Genomic DNA, 18667 nt, shown 5'->3' on the forward strand with positions numbered 1-18667 from the left:
TTATCCAGTTTGGTACTTGATAACAAAGAACATCTGCTTTTCATGCTGGATTTCTCAAGTTTGTATCTCACCTCTTATGGAGGAGCTAACCTTTTAGCCCAGCCACTTGCTTTTTATTAAAGGACTGTATCCTCTTCTTCCTTGTTAAATGTGTATTAGAGTGTTCTCATCACCTTAAGTGTTGGTCCATTTCTCCCCAACACCAAGGTTATTGAGCTTGGTACTTTTCCTGCTCTTTGCCCACCATAATTGTATAAACAAAAGTCTGGGTTAAGCCTTAAGCCCAAACTCAAGTGATAAATAATAACTAACTTAAGTTCTTAAAAGCATTGTTAAAAATTTTTGCTAGTTTAAAAGATACACTACATAACATTTACGTTAACCACTCCTCTTACCTGTGGTACAAAAGAAAACAAAGATTTCGTTCAGAAAAATTATTACGCTTGGATCTTAACCTTACCTTTTTTATTAGCTCTGGAGAACTATTGGAATACTTATTACTGCTACCAATGTAGTTGCTCAGTCTCGTATATTTAATTTTAATTTTGTTATGTTTATGGTGAAGGCTGTGACTTTGTTACAACTTTATTAGTTCATCGAACTGTCAGAGATGTAGCTTTGGGTCTTTGTTTTATTTTGTTTGTTTGTTGAAAAGCTCTGTTTAATACCGCTTAGGCTTAGCGTATTTACGGTAACCAAATTTGTGTCATTGTGAGAGCAACTTTTGTCTCTAATTCCAAAAAATTAAATTAAAATTGTGATATTTTTTTTAAAAAGTGAGGTGGCAGTTGCTGTGCTGCTGACTGGCCAAAAGTAGTCCATAATAATCGCCAGATCTTCTCTCCACTTTTCTGAATTGAATTGTCTTCATGTTACTTCATTATCCAGCTTCAGTTCCATCTCAGCTTTTCGGACTGTAAGCTGCTTGCAGAGCAGTGACCTCTCTATTTTTGCCTGAGATTAGCACACTGGCTAATTGACCAGGCAAGGGCTGTCAATTGACCACCTGTTATTTAACCATTGTCACATATCCCACAATGCCAAGAATGCTGCAGTGTTAATGGAAGCTTTTTTTATTTTTCCTTGTAATGCCACACAATAGCAAGGCCCAAGAGCAGGGGTAGGCAACCTAAGGCCCATGGACTGGATACGGCCCAATTACCTTCTCAATCCAGCCCGCAGGGTTTTAAAGGGTTTTAAATTTGTTGTTAGCCACCCTGAGCCCGGCTTTTGAACCAGGAAGGGCAGGTTATAAATAAAATATTATTATTATTATTATTATTATTATTATTATTATTATTATATTCCCCCTCCCTCTTCTTTGGCCTGGTAATCCAGGAACAACATCGTGTGTGCATTCACACTGCAGAGGAAAAGTGTGTGACGGGTGAAAGAAGGAAATCTGTTTGTTTTGGTTGCTCTGGGGGATGACTAACACAGGATGGTGGACTGTGGGGAAATGTGACCCTTCTGGATTCACGGGTGTCCTTTTGAGTTATTTGAAGGGGGTGTTCTTGAAGAACCCTGTATTTCAGTGGTTCCACTGCTGCCTGGAAGGCTGGTCTCAAAAAAAAGTGTGTGTGTGTGTTCTGGGTGGAGACTGGCCTCTGGGCTGTAGCGTAAAACCGAGTTCCAACTTGTCTTCCATTATTTTCTATACATGCAGGAAACCACTGAATTAGGTCCTCTAGAGCAGGCAGTGACGTAGCGTGGGGGGTGCAGGGGGGGCCGGCCGCACCGGGCACAACATCTGGGGGTTAGGGTTAGGGGGCGCAAATCCACGGGTTAGGGGGCGCAAATCCACGGGTTAGGGGGCGCAAATTACTTGCCTTGCCCCGAGTGCTGACAACCCACGCTACGCCACTGAGAGCAGGGGTAGGCAAACCAAGGCCCGGAGGCCATATCTGGCCAAATCGCTTTCTAAATCCAGCCCACGGACGATCTGGGAATCAGTGTGTTTTTACATGAGTAGAATGTGTGCTTTTATTTAAAATGCATCTCTGGGTTATTTGTGGGGCTTTTTTTTTTTCCAAAATAAAAACCGGCCCACCACATGGTCTGAGGGACAGTAGACCGGCCCCCGGGTGAAAAAGGTTGCTGATTCCCTCCCAAGAGCAAGGGTTGATCCCCCATAGTCCTACAGCAGTCATGCGAGAGCAAACTTAGCAGCCAAACTATCCTCAATAACAGCAATCTTCCCCAAGCAGAAACAGAAACTTTGAACAACCGAACTAACTCTACTGATTCTTTATAAATTCAATTAAAACATTTTCATACTTTTTCAATATATTACACTAACTGCAAGCACCAGCGTGTGTTTCTTTTTGTGCTCATAAAATTAATATTTGATCAAATCTTTCATCACAAGTCACTTGAACAAAACCCTATTTAGACTGATGAAATGCCCAGTCCCAGGGCGTTTATTTTTTCCCCCAGGTGGAACTCAGTTCTGGCACCTCTCAGGTGGGCACCATTGCCATTATAAGAGAACAAGGGAGGTGTTCATGGTGAGTTCTGGCACCTCTTTTTCTAGAAAAATAGCACGACGCAATCCTATTGTCTCTTTTCATCCGTGGCCCATGCAATGTAATTCCTTCATGACACCTAAGTCAAGCGGAAACTGAAGCAGGAAAGTGGGCGATGCCTTCAAATTGCAAGGCCAAATTGGGGGTAATAAAGTGTTGTAAATTCCCCAAAGTTACTAGCCTGCGATTTTGTTTTTTCCAGCCATCCTGCCACCCAGTCCATATAAAAAATGGCAGGTATTTTCTTTCTTTTAAAAAAGTTTTTATATTTATTTTTAAAAGCAGGATAAGCAACAACAATGTCTAGAGGCATTTCTTACTGCCAGTTGGCATGGGGCTCTTTGAGAAGCCTTGAGAAAGAGGAGGAATGATTCACACAACTGAATTTGTTTTCTCCTCAAAGTCTTTCGTTTCTTTTCTCTCTCTCCCTGCCCCATCTCTGCTCCCCCGAGTGAGTTGAAAGCCCACCTCCTGTTTTGCCTCTTGACATTTTCTAGGGATGATATTATGTTGCTTATTAATGTTTCCTCACTTGCTTCGCAGTGCCCTCATGGGGTGTGCTTTATAAATAATAATTGACTTTATACCAATTAGCAAAACTATAATCCCAAGAATTTGGGAAGCTGACTGAAATTCAAACCAGCTGCCAGTCTGGAGATGGCTGAATCTTGCTTCTGGAGATTATCACTCTTTTGATGCTTTTACTGTGCTTTAATAAGCCAATTATAGCGCAGCTCATGTTTTACAAAGAGGGGCTTCCAGTCTTAACAGAGACTTGAAAACCATTTTTGAAAACGTCACCCAGCTCCTAATCATTGTGTTAATTCTTCTAAAGCAGGGGTCAGCAAACTTTATCAGCAGGGAGCCGGTCCACTGTCCCTCAGACCTTGTGGGGGGCCGGACTATATTTTGAAAAATATATACTGTATGAACGAATACCTGTGCCCCGAAAATAACCCAGAGAGGCATTTTAAATAAAACTACACATTACTACTCATGTAAAAACAACAAGCAGGCCCCACAAATAACCCAGAGATGCATTTTAAATAAAAGGACACAGTCTACTCATGTAAAAACACGCTGATTCCCGAACCGTACGCAGGCCGGATTTAGAAGGCAGTTGGGCCGGATCCAGCCCCTGGGCCTTAGTTTGCCTACCCATGTTCTAAAGTGATCTCCAGCCATGCTTGATCACTCAGCTGAGAGGCAACCAGGCACCCTCGATGATTGTTTGTCATTTATTTACTTATTTGATTTGTATTCCTCTCTCTTGATAAATTCCCCATGACCCAGGCTGATGTAAAAAAATTAAAGTTACACCACCACAATATGAAAGAGCAGTAATACCCCCCCCACACACACACATTCTTGCATTGTTTTCAAGGCTAAATTCTCCTTGTATTCAACAAGTTGCAGCTTCTTGAATCTTGGGCAATCCCAGGAAGAGGTTCCGTTAGTTCAAGATGCATTTTTGTGTGTGTTTGTGTGGGTGGTGTGATTTCCCAGTCTACATATTTATTTTACTTCTTTATTATAAATGAGTGCATAGTAAATGGAGTTGTAAAGCCACAGTTCTTCAAATTGCTGATTTTGTGGTGTTGTTAGTTTCCTGAAATGAGTTTCCTCAATTAATTTGTGTTGCCTTATGTACAACTACATCTCTGAAGATGTTGATTCAATTCAGATGAGAGCCATTATAGTGGTCATGAAGCTTACTGAGTGATCTTAGGAGGGTTAGGATAAAAGAGGGGAGCATCTTATATGTAATAATACTTTATCTTTTTTTTTTACTGCTAATAATATATTATTTATACCCCACCCATGTGACTGGTTGCTCCAGCAGCTCCTAGATCCAGGGGTCAGCAAACTTTTTCAGCAGGGAGCCGGTCCACTGTTTCTCAGACCTTGTGGGGGGCTGGACTATATTTTGAAGGGGGGGGGAGGACAAATACCTATGCCCCACAAAGAACCCAGAGATTCATTTTAAATAAAAGCACACATTCTACTCATGTAAAAACATCAGGCAGGCCCCACAAATAACCAAGATGCATTTTAAATAAAAAAGGATACATTCTAGTCATGTAAAAACATACTGATTCCTGGACCATCCGGGGGCCGGATTTAGAAGGAGTTTGGGCCTAATCCAGCCCCTGTACCTTAGTTTGCCTACCCATGTCCTAGACTGTGAGTTCCTAGACTTGCAGTGTTTCTCAAACTTGGGTCCCCAGCTTTTGTTCGACTACAGCTCCCATCACCCCTGACCACTGTTCCTGCTAGCTAGGGATGATGTGAGTTGTAGTCCAACAACAGCTGGGGACCCAAGTTTGAGAAATACTCTTACAGAGGAATGGCAGGATGAAAGTGTAGCAGTTACTTCATAATATGCCTTTACTCTCCCATCCCAGGTCCATATTTAAGTCCTAAAACTTGCTATCCTTCATTTGTTCTATAAAACCTTGATAAAGGTAAAGGGACCCCAGACCGTTAGGTCCAGTTGTGGCCGACTCTGGGGTTGCGGCGCTCATCTCTTGGCTTAGTTTTGCATGCTGTAAAGGTAAAGGGACTCTGGGGGTTGTGGCGCTCATCTCGCTTTACTGGCTGAGGGAGCCGGCGTACAGCTTCCGGGTCATGTGGCCAGCATGACTAAGCCGCTTCTGGTGAGCCAGAGCAGTGCACGGAAACGCCGTTTACCTTCCCGCAGGAGCGGGACTTGACGTGCTTTCGAACTGCTAAGTTGGCAGGAGCAGGGACCGAGCAACGGGAGCTCACCCCGTCATGGGGATTCGAACCGCCAACCTTCTGATCAGCAAGTCCTAGGCTCTGTGGTTTAACCCACAGCGCCACCCACGTCCCTTTTTTTTAAACTATCTACCTGTTATGAAATAATAAATAATTTTGATCAAGCTAGAAAAACAAAATACATATATACCTAGGTATTTCCAAAATGTATACCTACTAAAGGACTTTCGACTTTGTGCGCTCATTTACCAAAGATGCGCCACGCTAGTGGTGGCGCTTGTCATTCACAACCGCGGCGCTTGACTCAACGACGGCGTTTCTCATTCTCAGTGGCGCCGTGCACGCCAAATTAACTCTTACATCAAAATATTATGTCAAGTATGTTTCTCCTAAGTAGGTGCCTAAACAATACTTATAAGTTTAGGTGCGGTGGTGTTGTATACTTAAATACAAGTGTATTGTAAATAAATGAGCAAATTAAAAAGTTTGTTTCTTTTTCCTCCCTTCTTTCATAAACAAGAGACCAGGTGTAAGTGTGGTGTCTGACATAAGTATAATAAAAGTTAATTTGTGGGCTAAACTAAATTTGTGGGCACTGGGCAGATCTTTGCACCCCGGTGGCGCATATGCCAAAGACTACGCTGTCTGGCATTGAAGGCTGTGTGGTCTTGTGTGGTATATTAAGATTGTTTACATGCTTTAGTATTTCAGAGGGCTTGTCTGATATTATGGAATTTAAAATTGGTAAATTAACATTTGCTCCAGAGCTCTATTGTTAAGACTCAGTGTGACTCTGCAGCTGCTAACTTTATTCGTAGGTACGGTTTCTCAGTTTGTAAAACAGTATACCTGCTATGCCCTCAGATCTTTTGAAGGTCAATTAATGCCTGCTGCTATGGATCGAAAGTGCTATGCATCTAGGAATAAGTAAACAGGAAGTGTTATCAGCATGTTGTATAAAGAGCAGTGGAATGTAGGTGGAAGGTTTGTAGCAGAGACACAGACCCTCCAAGAGTCCCTATTTTCCAAGGACTCCCCCAAATTTACAGAAGTCGTTACGGTTTCTGAGTTGATCTTGGATGCTTTTCCTTAAATTAGGTCCAGTTGTGGCCGACTCTGGGGTTGTGGCACTCATTTCGCTTTATTGGCCGAGGGAGCCGGCGTACAGCTTCTGGGTCATGTGGCCAGCAGGACTAAGCCGCTTCTGGCGAACATGAGCAGCACATGGAAACACGGTTTACTTTCCTGCCCGAGCGGTACCTATTTATCTACCTGCACTTTGACGTGCTTTCAAACTGCTAGGTTGGCAGGAGCAGGGACCGAGCAATGGGAGCTCATCCCGTTGCGGGGATTCGAACCACCGACCTTCTGATCGGCAAGTCCTAGGCTCTATGGTTTAACCCACAGCGCCACCCGCGTCCCTATGCTTTTCCTTAGGATGTCCCTATTTTCATCTGATAAATGTTAGCGGGTATGGTAGGATGTCCCTATATTTATCAGAGAAATGTCAGAGGGTATGGAGTTATGCGACCCCCCCCCCCAAGCGAAGGAGTTAAGTAGCTATACAACCTTTAGAAGACACCTGAAGGCAGCCCCGTATAGGGAAGTTTTAAAAATGTTTAATGTTTTATTATGTTTTTATATCTGTTGGAAGCCCGCCCAGAGTGGCTGTGGCAACGCCACAGTCAGATAGGCGGGGTATAAATAATAAAATTATGATGATGATGATGATGATGATGAAATAGGATGTCCCTATTTTCAACGGAGAAATGTTGGAGGGTATGGAGACAATGTAATCCTTTTAAAATACCGGAAAAGAATCACAGGAAAACTGCATGCCAATCACGTTCACAATAGCGTACTTTACTTTTAAAGATTCTAGACTCTGGTTGCATTTACACATAATACAGAGCCACAACATGTTGTCTAAGTCAGCTGTTTTAGGCATTCACTTCCACTTTTCTCTGCTTTTCACATTAGCAGGTTAAACAGACTATGTCTGAGCAGCGGTTCATGGTTTATTCACCATAAGTGACCATGATAGTTAGCCAGCCTTAAACAGTAGAACATGGCTTGATGTTGACTTGACGATTGTGGTTTGCTAGGGTGAAACAAACCGTGACCATGAGTTTGATTTTCATGATGAACAAGCCCTGCTAACCCATTCACATGAGGAGCAAAGTAGCTGTTTGGGGAATGTATGCACAGACATGGAACTAGTGAGAAGTATTTTATGGCTTAGTTTTGCATGCTGTAAAGGTAAAGGGACTCTGGGGGTTGTGGCGCTCATCTCGCTTTACTGGCTGAGGGAGCCGGTGTACAGCTTCCGGGTCATGTGGCCAGCATGACTAAGCCGCTTCTGGTGAACCAGAGCAGCGCACGGAAACGCCGTTTACCTTCCCGCTGGAGCGGTACCTATTTATCTACTTGCACTTTGACGTGCTTTTGAACTGCTAGGTTGGCAGGAGCAGGGACCGAGCAACGGGAGCTCACCCCGTTGCAGGGATTTGAACCGCCGACCTTCTGATCGGCAAGTCCTAGGCTCTGTGGTTTAACCCACAGGCCACCCGCGTCCCTTTGCATGCTGAGTTGCTAACTATTCTTGAGGATAAGTGTGATACTATTACACTGGCTGTAGCAACATTCCTCTCAGAGGCAGTAAATATCAGAAATCAGTATGTACAGGCTAAAGCTCCTCTGTTGGCTACTAAAGCCGATCTTACACCTTAGTAACTGTTGATATTTACTATTGTTGTACTGTGTATTTTGGGCCTGCGGACCACAGTAAAGCTCTGTGTGTGAACTAAATACATTGTCAGTTAAAAACATCATTTATATAGCAAAACTACCCCCTTTATTTTTGCTGTCATGAAGTAGGCATGCTGTTGTTTTCTGCTTCTAAGAATTGATTACTGTTTGTGCATTGGTTAGACACACTAGAGAAATATGCTCTTTTTATTACAGGTTTATCTTTACACTTGGGAAAAGAAAGTACACATTTAATGGCTCAAAAACCTTATTATCCAAGTAACTGGAGAGGCTGGGTAAGTAGGATTTTTATTTAAGAAATTAAATGCCAAAATTGAAGCTCAAAATTACTCTTATGTTGTGTGGAGGTTAGGTACTGAATACGCTGGGTAGATAAGCTTTTCATATGTAATCAAGTTTAAATTCCATTTGGAAATAGTCTGGGCTATGACTATTTTGCATTATATAAAAAAGGTAAAGGTACCCCTGCCCGTACGGGCCAGTCTTGACAGACTCTAGGGTTGTGCGCCCATCTCACTCAAAGAGGCCATGGGCCAGCGCTGTCCGAAGACACTTCCGGGTCACGTGGCCAGCATGACATCACTGCTCTGGCGAGCCAGAGCCACACACGGAAACGCCGTTTACCTTCCCGCTAGTAAGCGGTCCCTATTTATCTACTTGCACCCGGGAGTGCTTTCGAACTGCTAGGTTGGCAGGCGCTGTGACCGAACAGCGGGAGCGCACCTCACCGCGGGGATTCGAACCGCCGACCTTTCGATCGGCAAGTCCTAGGCACTGAGGCTTTTACCCACAGCGCCACCCGCGTCCCATTTTGCATTATATATTATACATATAAAAAGGTAAAGGTAAAGGACCCCTGACAGTTAAGTCCAGTTGCGAACAACTCTGGGGTTGAGGCGCTCATCTTGCTTTACAGACAAACGGAGCAGACGTTTGTTCGCAGTTTTTCTGTGTCATGTGGCCAGTATGACTAAGTCGTTTCTGGCGAAACCAGAGCAGCGCACGGAAACACCGTTTACCTTCCCGCCAGAGTGGTACCTATTTATCTACTTGCACTTTTTGGTGTGCTTTCCAATATTTGCAGCCAGTTCTATCTCTGCCACAACCAAATATCAGACAAAGCAAAAGAGAAAGAGAACTAGTTTGAGAGAGGAAAAGAACTGGTGTTGATAAAATGTCTGATGCTGTGGCCAGGCTTGAGAGTGCCCTATGCAACGAGCAATCTGAGCTTCTCTCTCTTTTGTTCAGGGAAGGCAGTGGCTTGGAAGATTTCTGGTTTCTGTATTTTTGTCTGTTGCCTGTCATGGACTGACCGGATGCAGAGAAGTGGTGGGAGGCAGTATCTTGGGAACCCCAAGGGAAGAAGGCTCAGAGCCCAGAGGGTGGTGTTGGCGGGACATCAGTGAGTGGAGAAGAGGGAGCAGGCTGGGAGGAAGAGATTGGAAGCTGAAGGGGTAACAGGCCTTAGTGAGCTGGAAGCACCTGTGGCAGAGAACAGTCCAGAAGCAGAGGCTGGAGAGGATGGGGCGAAGAGGCAGAAATGAGCCAGGCTACTGTAGAAATCACCTTCTCCCTGCCCTGGTCTCCCAGCACCCACTGTGGGTGGAGCAAAGAGACAAGGAGAAGAAAGAAGTCTCAGTTTGCTTGGGAAGGGCCTAGGGGAGGAGAAGCTCACTTAGCGTTGGGTTCACCTAGTATTTACGCCTTTGAGTTCAGTGGGAAGGGGTCCGTAGTTAGGCAAACCATGAGGATCCAGGGGAAGCACATTTGCCTCTAAGTACTTCTCTCTTCTTTTACTGGATTAAGAAGAGAACCTTTTAATGAGGGTGAAAGAGGAGAGCGCAAAATATGGTCTGAAGCTCAACATCAAAAAACTAAGATCATGGCCACTGGTCCCATCACCTCCTGGCAAATAGAAGGGGAAGAAATGGAGGCAGTGAGAGATTTTACTTTCTTGGGCTCCATGATCACTGCAGATGGTGACAGCAGTCACAAAATCAAAAGACGCCTGCTTCTTGGGAGAAAAGCAATGACAAACCTAGACAGCGTCTTAAAAAGCAGAGACATCACCTTGCCAACAAAGGTCCGTATAGTAAAAGCTATGGTTTTCCCAGTAGTGATGTATGGAAGTGATTGCTGGACCATAAAAAAGGCTGATCGCCGAAGAATTGATGCTTTTGAATTATGGTGTTGGAGGAGACTCCTGAGAGTCCCATGGACTGCAAGAAGATCAAACGTATCCATTCTGAAGGAAATCAGCCCTGAGTGCTCACTGGAAGGACAGATCGTGAAGCAGAGGCTCCAGTACTTGGGCCACCTCAGGAGAAGAGAAGACTCCCTGGAAAAGACCCTGATGTTGGGAAAGATGGAGGGCACAAGGAGAAGGGGATGACAGAGGACGAGATGGTTGGATAGTGTTCTCGAAGCTACCAGCATGAGTTTGACCAAACTGCGGGAGGCAGTGGAAGACAGGAGGGCCTGGCATGCTCTGGTCCATGGGGGTCACGAAGAGTCGGACACGACTAAACGACTAAACAACAACAACAACTTCTCTCTTCAGTCAATTGCTTGCTTGAGCCAACTGCTGGTGGAAAAGGGGAGTGTGATGAGATGTTTCAGTTGTTCTCACTCACAAAGGTTACCCAAATATATATGCCGTCCAGATAATTTTTTGGCAAACCAGAAATGGACTGCCTGCCAACTGGAGCTTAATTTGCCCAGCTGTGTATTAGGAGAGAACTTGAAACTGCTTTTCATGTGCTGGATTAGAGCTTACTAATATAAAATGCATATGGTACTTGGCTTTGCTGTTAAGGTTAGTAAGGTTTCCTCTCCTGGGAGCATTTTGGAGAATTTAAGTACTTTGATCTTTAACCGGTAAACTAGCAAATATGGTTTACCATTTAGAATGGGGGGCAATTATGTCCAGCTTTGAAAAGAAAGCAATGGGATGAATGAACTGTGAAGCTGAATTCGATTCATGATTCTTGTCTACTTCCAAAGTCTACTTTTGGAGGAAACTTGGCAGAAATTGGAGGTGCCGGATAGGGACCCAGTGAGACAGAAGGGACCAATATTAGGCCTCTTCAGTGTGTTTAGCCTGGCTAAGCTTTGACTCAGGCAGGCACTCTGTGTGCGCTGGGCTTGCTTTTGGGATGAACAGGAGGGGGCCATTAGATTGGGATATATGTTGATGCTTAATGATTGGGTTCATTTCTTTGCAAAGAGAGCTTATGGGAAGGGGCATCTTTAACCACTTCCCTTCCCCACCTGGCCCCCAGTCAGCCCCCAGGAGACTTTGATAACACCCCACCCTGTGCCTTTCCATTCACTTCTGTTTGCCCGTGCCTTGGCCTTTGCAGAGTTTGAAACAATGATCCTTGATGAAAATTGGTTGCTGAACAGGGCTCTGTTGCGCTGACCATTGCAAAAACAGGAGGTATCCTTGTAAAATACATGTTTCTGGTAATATGCCCTCCACATATTGCAGAACTACAACTCCCATCATCACTGGTCATTGGCTATTGGCTATGAAAGCTAGGGCTGATGGCAGCAAGAATACTCATCGCGAAGTATTGGAAGACACAAGATTTACCCACCCGGGAAGAATGGCAGATGAAGGTGATGGACTATATGGAACTGGCAGAAATGACTGGCAGAATCCAAGACCAGGGAGAAGAGTCGGTGGAAGAAGACTGGAAAAAGTTTAAAGACTATCTACAGAAATACTGTAAAATTAATGAATGTTAGAACAAAGTTGGAATGAAGTTATATGGCTTTAGTAGAAATGTTATAAGGAATTAAGTATAAATAGATTAATAGAGTGTTAAAGGAAAAAATAAGGTTAGAATGTCTTAAGATAACTATAGGATAGAAAACAGAGGAAGATGGAAAGGAATTGCTGAAATAATTAATAGAAGTGGAATACAAAAAGGGAGGTGTGAGGAGGTCATTGAAATAAGTGAATGGAATATAAGATATTGAAATTGTTTGATGTGTTTTAAATTGTTTTTGTTTTGTTTTGTTAGTTTAATGTGTTAGTGTTAGGTGTTAGTGTTAGTGTTATGTAGTGTTTTTGTATTGTATTGTATTGTCCATTTTTATTTCTTCTATGTAGTGTTTAAATTGTTGGAAAAGTAATAAATATTATTTAAAAAGAAAAAAGAAAGCTAGGGCTGATGGGAGTTGTAGTTGAGCAACATATAGAGGGCTCGAAGTCCCCAATGTCTGCTGAACCAATGTCATTACTGAACCTTGAGAGAACATGGTAGGGAAGCCTTGTTGTTTGAGGATCTTGGTGCCACCTCTGTAAGTGATGTTGGGATGAGTGTTCGGACCCCTGGATGCTCAGGGGTCCGTCCTCTCTCCCATACTTTTCAACATCTATATGAAGCCGCTGTGAGAGATCATCAAGGGATTTGGGCTGGGTGTTCCCCAGGATGCAGATGAATTCGGAACTAGTGAGGGCGGTGAATGTCGTGTGTGGATGTCTAGAGGAGGTTGGAGGATGGATAGCTGTCAATGGATTGAGGTTGAAACCCAACAAGATGGGGGGACGAGGGGCAGGTGTAGAGGACTCCCTGCTCCTGAATGGGGTAACTGTGCACCTAAAGAACCAGGTGCGCAGCCTTGGGGTCGTTCTAGACTCACAGCTGTCCGTGGAGGTGCAGGTTAATTCTGCATCCAGGATGGCTGTCTACCAGCTCCATTTGGTACGCTGGCTGAGAGCCTACCTGCCTGTCTTGCTAGAGTGGTTCATGTTCTACTTATCTTCTGCTTGGACTACTGCAATCCGCTTGGAAACCACAACTAATCCAGAAAGTGGCTGCTAGACTGGTGACTGGGATAGGCTTCTGGGACCATATAACACTGGTCCTAAAGGATCTACATTGGTTCCCAGTACGTTTCTGAGCACAATTCACAGTGTTGGTGCTGACCTTTAAAGCCCTAAACAGCCTCAGCCCAGTGTAGCTGAAGGAGAGTCTCCACCCCCATCGTTCAGCCCAGACACTGAGATCCAGCACTGAGGGCCTTCTGATGGTTCCCTTGTTGCGAGAAGTGAGGTTACAGGGAACCAGACAGAGGGCCTTCCTGGTAGTGGCACCTGCAATGTGGAACACCCTCCCACCAGATGTTTAGGAGATAAACAGCTATATGACATTTAGAATACATCTGAAGGCAGCCCTCTATGAGAAAGTTTAAATGTTTTGATGTTTTACTGTGTTTTATAATTTGTTGGAAGCCACCCAGAGTGGCTGGGGCAATTCAATCAGATGAGCAGGGTACCAATAGTAAAATCATCATCATCGTCATTAATGGGAAATGCTGCTTTTAATTTTAGTTTTTCTCCTTCAAAGACTCAGTGTTGCACAAAAGAATTCTGAGCAATCTTTACCCTCCCTCTTTACAGTAGTGGAAAGCCCTGTCTTTCAGTGTTGCACACGATCACATCTATCTGTTTACCTTTCCAACAGGGCAGTGTGTTAAAACGTTACAGGCGACTGCGTGTGTTTCACACTGTTGTTAGGCTTTCTTGTGGGTTGAAAGGCCACTTAATAAACAGCTGTTTTCTCTCATTGCCAGAGATGGTGCCCTAACTGAATCCTGCGAAGAGCTGCCAAAAAAGCCTTCGGAAGCAAGTGCGCATTCTGGATTGAGGAAACAGCCAAGGAAAGACTCCTGTTTTGCTTGGCGGATCTGTGCAGAATATTTGAGCCCTTCTCTCCCCAACTTCTACCTCATTTTATGCATTTTGGTCAGTCATGGCTGGGGAACTGTGTCTACTGCTCCTGTTACTGTTTTGTGGAAGAACGATTTCCGAAGTTCAGCCTTTATACCAACCGCCTTCCGAAACTCTGGATTTTGGGTTTGTTCCTGCAAAGACTTATGACACCGCAGCGTACCACGAACCTGGAGCGATAGGGATTTTGTTTCGATTAGTCCACACTTTCCTCTATTTAGTGCAACCAAATTATTTTCCTCAAGGTAAGTCTTTAATATTGAACTGTCCTAAAGCATGTGTGCTGGTTGAGGCTTTAGTTTGGCATGGCAGCTCTTATCACAGACTATAGTTTGTGAGTGTACCTTCAGAAAATAATAATAATAATAATAATAATAATTAATAATAGATGAGGTGAAAAAACTTGCAAAGGGAATGTAGACAGCCCTATAAGTCAGCAATTTAGAATCGACATGTGATGGGCAGTCCATTAAATAGTACGAGTGTGGAAGTCTCTTTAGTCTGTTGCAGATTTTTTTTTTTCTTGTAGACTTCTAAATATGTAGATGAGAGCAGTGTGCTTTAAACTTCCTAAACTGGGGGAGCCAGTTGGAGTGGGTACATAGACCTTCTTGTCCATAGGTGTAAACCTTTTAAAATAAAAATATATTACACTAATGATAGACTTATGTATTGTGGAATTAGTTAGTCACCTGAAAGCCCATTCTAGAGTACAAATTCTAACTTCTTTTGCCATACTTCAGATGTTACACTTGTCTGCACCATTATATTCTCCTACATGTGTTCTCAGTGACCTCTGCAGCAAGATTGCACTATAGAGCAGTAGTGTGAGAATCTTTTGGACTGCAATTAATAGATTCAGAAGATTGTCAGTGATGTCTCTTCCTCCAGCTGGTTAAGGGTCAGGCAAGTGAGAGAGGAGCAATTAGATCTCTTTTGATTTCTCTTAAAAGTAGTTGTAGGGGTCGTGGACTTTGAACAAGAGTGTGGTACTAAGGAAATGGTGTTGTACCCTTTTTATCCTTCAATGTTCTCCCCCTCCCCTGCCCTGTTTTTTGTTCTGCTGGGGGGAAATCATGCCCATACGTTTTCCATAAAGGAGCAGGTGGATTTGCATCTAGATTGTGAAACTGGGGAGAAAGGATCACCACCACACAGGCACATTCCTGATCCACTTTGAGAGGTCCATGTTGCTTCTTTTAAGAGATATCTTGGCATCTCGTCTAACTTGAACCTTAGGTAGTATACAACAACAACCACCCAGAAGTTGTTAGGGGGATCAATATGGCTTATGTTCATCTTCTAACAATGGCAGACCTTCCCAGAGTTGTGTTGGCAGCCCTTTTAAGGTATTGTGCAACCTCCTCCTTCTGCCTGTCCCCTTGCCCAGATTCTGATCCATAGCACGAGAACCATCCCATTGGCTTAAAACATGGTTCTGTGCTTCTCCTCAAGGTTCTTAATCTTTTGCTTTCTTCCTTCACATTTGAAAGATAGGCCCTCTGGAAATTCCCACCTAAAAAAAATGTTCTTTCTCCTCAGAATATCTGTCAGGTCCCTATACTGGGATCTCAGGTTCAAAAAATGCCTAGGAACCTCTTTGAAGAGCACAACGGATTTATCGAGGACTTTGTGGCCTTTTTTATAATGATGCCCCAGAATGATATGTCTTTGTTCCCTGGTCTTAAAGACCACAATACAATCGTAGATTATTTTAGTCTCTTTTTTTAGGACCAAATCTGTAAGCTTTCTCCACCCAGTCTTCCACTTCCTCTTTTTTCAAATCCCAGAATTCCACAAAATATCCTATCAAAGATTCTCTGAGTTTATCCTGATCCAGATAAGGGAGCCCTCAGATGAGATTCTTTCGCACTCAATTGGAGAAACTGCAATCTTCTCCCACCCAATGCTGGTCAATGGGGCAAGGGACAGGGGCGTTGATTGAGTGGCTGTCTGCCACTGATGGAGTGACACTACACTTGGTGTCACTCGTTTGATGCAATGGATAGAGCTGAGCTGGATCCCAAGCCACTCTCTTAGCCAGCCCTGGCTGACAAAGGGCCAGGGACCAGCCTGAAGCTGGTGTTGGGAACTATGCTGATGTGCCTGCCCCTCCTGACCTCCCATAGCTGCTGCCAGGTTGTAGATGCTGCAATAACTCCACTGCTCTTCACAGTCTTGGTGGTGGCTGAAGCAGGTTAGCATTGCTTTGCACATTCTTGTGAAAGTGCTTGGCACAGAGCGTTCTCAAATTATAGAGCAGGCCCTAGGGAGGTTGATATGTTGATAGTGGCACAGGCTGCCAAGGACAGATAGGATCTCACAGCAGGGCAGTGCTAGAGACCACTTACTTCCTACAGCATCTGGTATTCCCAGGCTGTCTCCCATCCAAGTACTAACCAGGCCTGACCCTGCTTAGCTTCCGAGATCAGACGAGATCGGGTGTGTTCAGGGTAGTATGGGTGGCCAACTAGCTAGGCGAATCGTGGGAGCTGAAGAAAGGCAGAGAGCCTATGGGAGGACTGATCAACCTCATTCCTTGGCTGGCAGACTTTAGCAGGGAATCTGGGGTGCCCTGCTCCCCTTCCTATGGGATTAGTGCTCCAAGCCAGGATCCTGGACTGCGCAGAGCATTTTGCCTGCAAAAGAAATGACCACCAGGAAGTTGAGTTGATGGGTTCATAGGGTAGCATGGCTTTTTAGAAAGGGGAGGGGGAATTGAAAACATTTGAGCAGGAAGTACAGCAGGAAGTCGGGGTGAACAACCTGCGTCCCTCTATATGAACTTGGACTCCAGAGCCCCATTAGTTTCAACCAGCAAAGCTGGGGATTACAAGAATCGCAGTCTAGCAACATCTGCCAAAGGGAGAGGTTCACCAACCCTGGGATAAAAGAGGGTCTGCCATTCTTGCCATTCCATTTGCTGCTTTAATGTCTTTTCCTTTGGGTTTAATTCTCCTTGGTTGATTCAGCTAATATTTAAGACTTCTCCTTGAAAGATTGCCCTTGCATGCTAATTACTTGAGCAAGCTTTTCATTCATTTGCATCTCTTTGAAGACTTCTATGTAATGAGCCATGCAAATATTGCACACAGGGCTCCCATTCATTTTTGCTGGTCTCGATCCGGGGCGTTTAGCTCTGCAGCGTGTTGTGCAGAATGTTAGCAGGTGAGACTTTTCTTAGGAGGGATATTTGGGGTGAGGAAAACTTCTGCCAAAGTGCCAAGCTAGGGTTAAGGACTTTGGCAGGGTTAGTTAAGACCTGGCCATCTTTACTGCAGAAAGCAAATAATAGTGATTACCGTATTTTTCGCTCTATTGGACGCACCGTACCATAGGACGCACCGGATCATAGGAGGGGGAGAATAGGGGGGGGACATCCTTTGTAGCCCCCGCAGGGCGGCGGTGTGCTTTGCGCAGCCATCCCGAACCTGGAACAGTGAGACGGAGGGCTGCATAGTGCCCCGTCTCTCTGTTTTGGCTTCGGGGACAGCAGGCTGCTATCCGCAAGCCTTGGGAACTCCCGCCAGGCTCCGAAGGCTTGCGGATAGCTGCCCGAAGACCGGGGTGCACAGCGCCGCGCTCCCCGGGCTTCGGGCTGCAGGCAGCTGTCCGCAAGCCTACGGATAGCTTCCTGAAGCCTAGAACGCGAGAGGGGTCGGTGCGTACCGACCCCTCTCGCTCTCCAGGCTTCAGCGAAAGCCTGCATTCGCTCCATAGGACGCACACACTTGCTCCCTTCATTTTTTGAGGGGGAAAAGTGCGTCCTATAGAGCGAACAATACGGTAATTGTTTTAGCTAGCATCGGCAACAAACACAATACCTTGCTGCATGTTCCATCTCCCTCGATCTTAGCAGTCACCTTGGAAGTAGTGGACAAGTGTTCGCATCGTAGGTGGTTTCCGCAGCCCTTCCACTTTAACAAACTTCAGATGTTACAGGAATACAACTGGCCACCTGCTCTGGCCATCAGCTGAGGGCAATTGGGCTGCAACATGTTAGATACCATGTTAGCTATCTCTAGTGTAGACACAGTACTGAGCTGGCAGGACAAATGGTCTGAACAGCTGGCAATATTTGATCAGATTTTGTGCATGGTGGCATTCTCAATGTGCCCTTAAATCACAGGAGGCCTTAACTGGCCGTACAAAACACTTGTGACGCATCCTTTCTGTTTTAAAGTGCTTCCTTGAATTATTGGGTTGCTTTTCAATAAATCCTATAAGATTGACTTTAATGCATTCAAAGTGCATGCCTGGATCACCTGCAAATGTTTTAAATACAAATGAGAGGATTTGAAGATATGAGCACTCAAGTTTATTATGCTTTCAGTGCGACTTGAAGCTGACTTCGTAAATTGTTAACTGAGTGCTTTAGTTGCGGTGCATACAGATCTCATCATTCATGGTTCTCAACCTTTTAAACATATTAAGAAGTTTATGGTAAAAGGGTTAAAATGGAAAGCCTTCAACTGTGATTTGAAGACCACAAGTAGAGGCATTTATTTGGGAAGGGAGGGGTACATACAACTGATGATGAGGTGTGCTTTCTGTCTGCTTCTGTTTAGCTATGTAAGAGAATTGAAGTATAAGCAACAGAATACATGGAGTTCTGTCTTTTTTTTTTCATTTTTCCAAGGAGTTTGTGTAAAGGTTTTACACCTTTTTTAAAAAAACAACAACCAAGCAATTCAAGAAGGATGCCTGCATGAGTTGAGGGCAGCTGTGGAGAAGCTGCTTAACTCTTTCCTCACTGGTCATTTTCCAGTTCAAAAGCTCCTCTTTCATTTGAGGGTGGGGGAAGATGGCTTTCTTGTATCCTTTCTGCAGTGGGTGGAAAGCAAGTTGGGTAGTGTTTGAGTTGAGAAATGACTAGTGCGTAATCTTTTTAAAA

General features: G+C 44.4%; 1 protein-coding gene across 4 annotated transcripts in view; it reads left to right on the forward strand.

The window, feature by feature from the left end:
- PROM1 (prominin 1) overlaps positions 1-18667 on the forward strand; it is a 108527-nt gene that overhangs the window by 3322 nt on the left and 86538 nt on the right. For all 4 annotated transcript variants that reach the window (XM_083398879.1, XM_083398877.1, XM_083398878.1 and 1 more), the window contains exons 2-3: positions 8229-8308; positions 13617-14018. In XM_083398879.1, coding sequence (XP_083255005.1) covers positions 13796-14018 — 223 coding nt within the window. In that variant the 5' untranslated portion in view covers positions 8229-8308; positions 13617-13795. The remainder of the gene's footprint in view (positions 1-8228; positions 8309-13616; positions 14019-18667) is intronic.

Source organism: Podarcis tiliguerta (genome assembly GCF_965153285.1).
Source record: "Podarcis tiliguerta genome assembly, chromosome: 9".
Taxonomy (NCBI): Eukaryota; Metazoa; Chordata; class Lepidosauria; order Squamata; family Lacertidae; genus Podarcis; species Podarcis tiliguerta.